Genomic DNA, 4,174 nt, shown 5'->3' on the forward strand with positions numbered 1-4,174 from the left:
AACAAAATTACAGCAGGGTCGTTTACAGTATTTACTTGTGAGTGGATATGTGTCACCCATATTGCGTCGCAGCTGAACGACTCAGTGAATGAATCAGTGACTCAGTGACTCAGTGAATGACTAATCATTTTGAATATTGAAAAGCGCTTCATGAAAGTCATGAATGCTAATGAGCATTTCTCCTCATAAATAAAATTTGCATTTCCAGGACAACTTAATTTTCTTGGGGAATGATTTATTCGAAAAAAAAAAATTCATCCTCCTGCATTGCTTTCAAGGTAATATGTTTTGAAGAGGACAAATTTGCGGTTATCTTCTCGATTAATTAATTGCCCATTTAAAATGGTTATCAAAAATGATAATTACTTCCTGAAGATTGTGATGTAATCAAGTCGCTACCAATCTATTGAAAAAGACATGAGCTTAATTACACATAAATATGCAATCAAGAAAACAAGGGCTAATTTATCACGGTGGAGACTCAGTTTACTGAGAAACTCGTCAATTGGGGTATATAATGCATCTGCCTAATTGCTCGAACTATCAAAGAGTACGCAATTGGGCTTAATAGTATAAGGTTATACAGCTACGCTGCTGATCTCACGAATCTGAAGAGTAGAATGTTCCTGAAAACGAATTAATCTCCCGGTACTCTGGCATTCGCGGTCGGCTGAGTATTCAATTTATGACTATAATCAAGAACATTTAATTGATAACAGTACCTTGATTCTGACGTACTTCCGGTTTTGGCAAAATGGTTAGATTCTCTCGTCTTCTACTAAAACCAATTATTTAATCATGTCTGAGCCTTTCGTCTGCTATATGAACAGATTTCAATTTACTAATTTATTAAGGCTTGATTCACACCATACTGTCGGGCACGTGACAGGTATGGGCTCATAACGGTCCCTGTCAGGTGCATTCACATGTTCGGTCCGGTCACGGGCCGTTCTCACATCAGTTCTTTTCGTATAGAGCGCCATGCCGGTCATCGGCAGCGTTGCCAACTGGTATATTTTAATACCAGATCTCACAAGTCTGGTATGTTGGGATGATGTCCGATATGGATATTTTTGACCTGATATATTTGTTAAAATAAATAAATTAATTTAAAATCTTAAATTAATTTATTTATTAATTGCAGTCTATCATTTATGGCAAAAATATAAAAGAAATAATATTCCAACTGTTCTGATTAGCCGGACTATCATGCTGAACGATACATCCGAGTGTAATCTGATCTATATTTCTTAGTGTAGCATCAAAGCTGTCTCAGCACTCATGCACGCGCATGCCTATCTCCGACCACCATGAAAAAATATTACCGGTTCCTGTGTACTGATTCAATGCAATTAACTTTACTCAGAATGTTTATAGTTGGTTGTCTTTAGACCCATGCGACGTGAACGTTTTAATAATATTTCGCCTATATTGATTTTGTAGCGGGCCCTTCTGCTGCCAAAAACATTATTTCCGTGAATTTTTGGCGATGCAGAGCAGTGATTTAAATATATATTTTTGCCTTTCTGTTGTTTATTGAAGAATCCTGGAGACGCAAACATTCTTCAACGTCGGGAAAAAAGCCATCAATGTACCCTGATAGCACAAGTTGAATCCTAGTTTGTGTCATGATCATGATGAATGTATGCATGCTGATTGCTGCAACACGGGTGGCTTGCGTCATGATCGTTGAATATTTTATAAACATGAAAGATTTTATCCATCCATATATTCGTATATAAGTTCCCTTTATGGACATTCTTCGCTTGCACAAAGAGTTATAGATCGATTGTGTACACTTACTGAGACACTGAATTTGTTACAAACTGTACATCGGCGCGAGTCCATGCACAGCACCGAAATATCAACGATTATTAATTTCCCTCACCGTGGCAGTTACGAAGTAAATATATCCTGTCTTTAAAGTGACGGCAGGGGTGATGCGAAATATTTCTACCTGTAATGAGCACTTAACTTTCATTAACATGAAACTCATTAGTGCCTCGTTTTACATCCACCCTCGGCGTTGCTTGTCAACGCCTTAAGGCGATGTTGTTACTTTGAAGTCATGCAAAAGGCCTGCACTATTTTCATTAAAGTGAAATCTTAGCTACTGTTTTTCCTACGGGCATAATTTATAAATTATAATCAGAGGCGATCTTAAATTTTACGTACGAGCGTAAAACGATACGAAAANGTTCATAAATAACTAAAGAAAAAGTTTATTTTTCCTGCGTTCCAGAGTCGCGTGGCGCCGTTGTACATTTTCTGGTACCACAACTCGCGCATGATCAACTACGACCAGGAGCGCGGTGGGGTGGTCGTTCACATGGAAACGGAGCCTCGCGTCATGTCGCGTCTCACCATCGCCGACGCCCGACCCTCAGACTCCGGCAACTACACATGCGACGCAGAAAACACAGAAGCTGCCAGCATCACTGTATACATCACTCAAGGTCAGAAATATGGTCATGTTTTTCTGGCCTTATATAACAATTAATTTTGCGTAATTTTGTTTCCATGATTGGCATAACTCAATTTATTTTACATTGTTATTTGACGCAGCAAATTATTTTAATATTTTCGGTTCCAGATATTAGCTTTGAATTATTCATAAAATTTGGAAAAAATTAAATAATAGCAGCCTTTAATTTCTTAAGTTTCAATTGCGGTAGGCCCTCAATTTTGCTGCCCTAAATTGAACCTACTGTGGCCTCGCATTATGGAATGTCAGCGAGCGAGCATTAAGGGCATTGAGTCGCATCCATTTTACGCAACCTCAGCACGAACACTACGGCCTGACAAGGTCAAGTGCAATGTCTCTGTCGTTATTGAATCAAAGAAAATAATCTTATTGGCCAGCCAACTAGATGGCCGTCTGTCACTCCGGAATTTCTGTAGTCGGCCAGCAAAGCCGGTTGTTTTCCAACTAGTTTGCGATACTTGATGAAATGGGAATTCATTTCTCCTTCCATTCCCCTTACAATTCAATTACAACAGGACGGAAGTGAGTGGCTATTGAAAGTTATTTCAGCCTGAGATCATAACTTTAAATATTGTAGTTTTCTTGTCTATTTTATAGTCTATTTTTAGCGCATTTTCTCATTTATGGAAAAATGCACTATTGTGCTCGTCATGTCTGTCTGTCTGTCTGTCTGTCCGTCCGTCTGTCCGTCCGTCTGTCCGACCGTCCGTCCGTGACCTCAAGTTTTCGTGGACGAGAAAATGCGCTCTCTGTCACTCACTGCAGTGAGTACTGAGTTATATTTTTTTATAATTTTTCTTGTCCATTGAAGCATAAAAGGAGAACTAAAGTTACGGAAAAGAAAAGTTTTCCATCTAAATTCAAGTGATAAGAAAAATCATAGAACATAAATAGCGAGGATAAATTATAACCGACTTGAAATTATTACTTTATTTCTTTTTTTTTCAGGCAACAAAATTGCTGCAATTCAGCCCAGGGACGTGAATCACAGCTCGCTCCTACAGAGTTCAGCTGGAATAATTTTTGTAACCGCAATTTTCGAGCATTTGCTTCACACGATTTTTATATGCAGACGTTTTATGAATATTCCAAGCTTGATACCTTTGCCTGATTAGATTGAACACGCTTCTATCACCAACTGCATTTATTAATTCCAGATGGCAGAGATTCTCGGTGAATAACCTAGATGTTTGATGGTAAATCATGTAAGATGTTATACTGCAATTTCCAAATTTATAATTTCCGAAACCTTGCAAGGAAGTTTTGTGTTGTGAATATAATTCACTGTGCATTGTTCAATTTTCATTTTTCTAAAAATTTTTGCGCTGATGATTCCATGAAGCAAGACTATGAATATATATAGGTACTGTTAAATTATAATTGAAGCTGCCCACACAAAAAATACTAGATTTTTCATAGTGACAGACATATATGCGGTGATAACCGCACTATACTGAGGGTGATGAAAGAAAAGATTTATTATGCTTGTTCAACATTTCCGGCTCACCAATCATCGCGCTTGTTAATGAAGTTGAAACTCTTGGAGCCAATAAAAGTAGTTTTTTTCAGGTGATGGAAAGTATTCTTCCTGAATATTAACATTGATTTACAAATTATATTATTGGTACCTACGTATCGTAAAAATTGGCTGCAGAAAGAAAAATTATAAAATGTATGTTTTGTTTTTGA

General features: G+C 37.5%; 1 protein-coding gene across 1 annotated transcript; it reads left to right on the top strand.

Annotated features, from left to right (window-relative positions):
- Positions 1-981: 981 nt before the first annotated feature.
- Positions 982-3,822, top strand: LOC108676044. The gene is made up of 3 exons (XM_018164089.2): positions 982-1,041; positions 2,243-2,456; positions 3,434-3,822. Exons 1-3 carry the CDS (start codon positions 982-984, stop codon positions 3,598-3,600), a joined length of 441 nt encoding a protein of 146 aa, XP_018019578.1. The 3' UTR covers positions 3,601-3,822.
- Positions 3,823-4,174: the final 352 nt, after the last annotated feature.

The sequence above is a fragment of the Hyalella azteca genome, unplaced genomic scaffold (assembly GCF_000764305.2).
Source record: "Hyalella azteca isolate HAZT.00-mixed unplaced genomic scaffold, Hazt_2.0.2 contig9895, whole genome shotgun sequence".
NCBI classification, from domain to species: domain Eukaryota; kingdom Metazoa; phylum Arthropoda; class Malacostraca; order Amphipoda; family Hyalellidae; genus Hyalella; species Hyalella azteca.

Bases quoted from the DNA above. Each gene is read 5' to 3' on its own strand.
- LOC108676044 (XM_018164089.2), top strand. From the start codon at position 982: ATGCCGGTCATCGGCAGCGTTGCCAACTGGTATATTTTAATACCAGAT. The intron at 1,042-2,242 runs GTATGTTGGGAT...CCTGCGTTCCAG, and splicing joins TACCAGATCTCACAAGTCTG to AGTCGCGTGGCGCCGTTGTA. The intron at 2,457-3,433 runs GTCAGAAATATG...TTTTTTTTTCAG, and splicing joins CACTGTATACATCACTCAAG to GCAACAAAATTGCTGCAATT.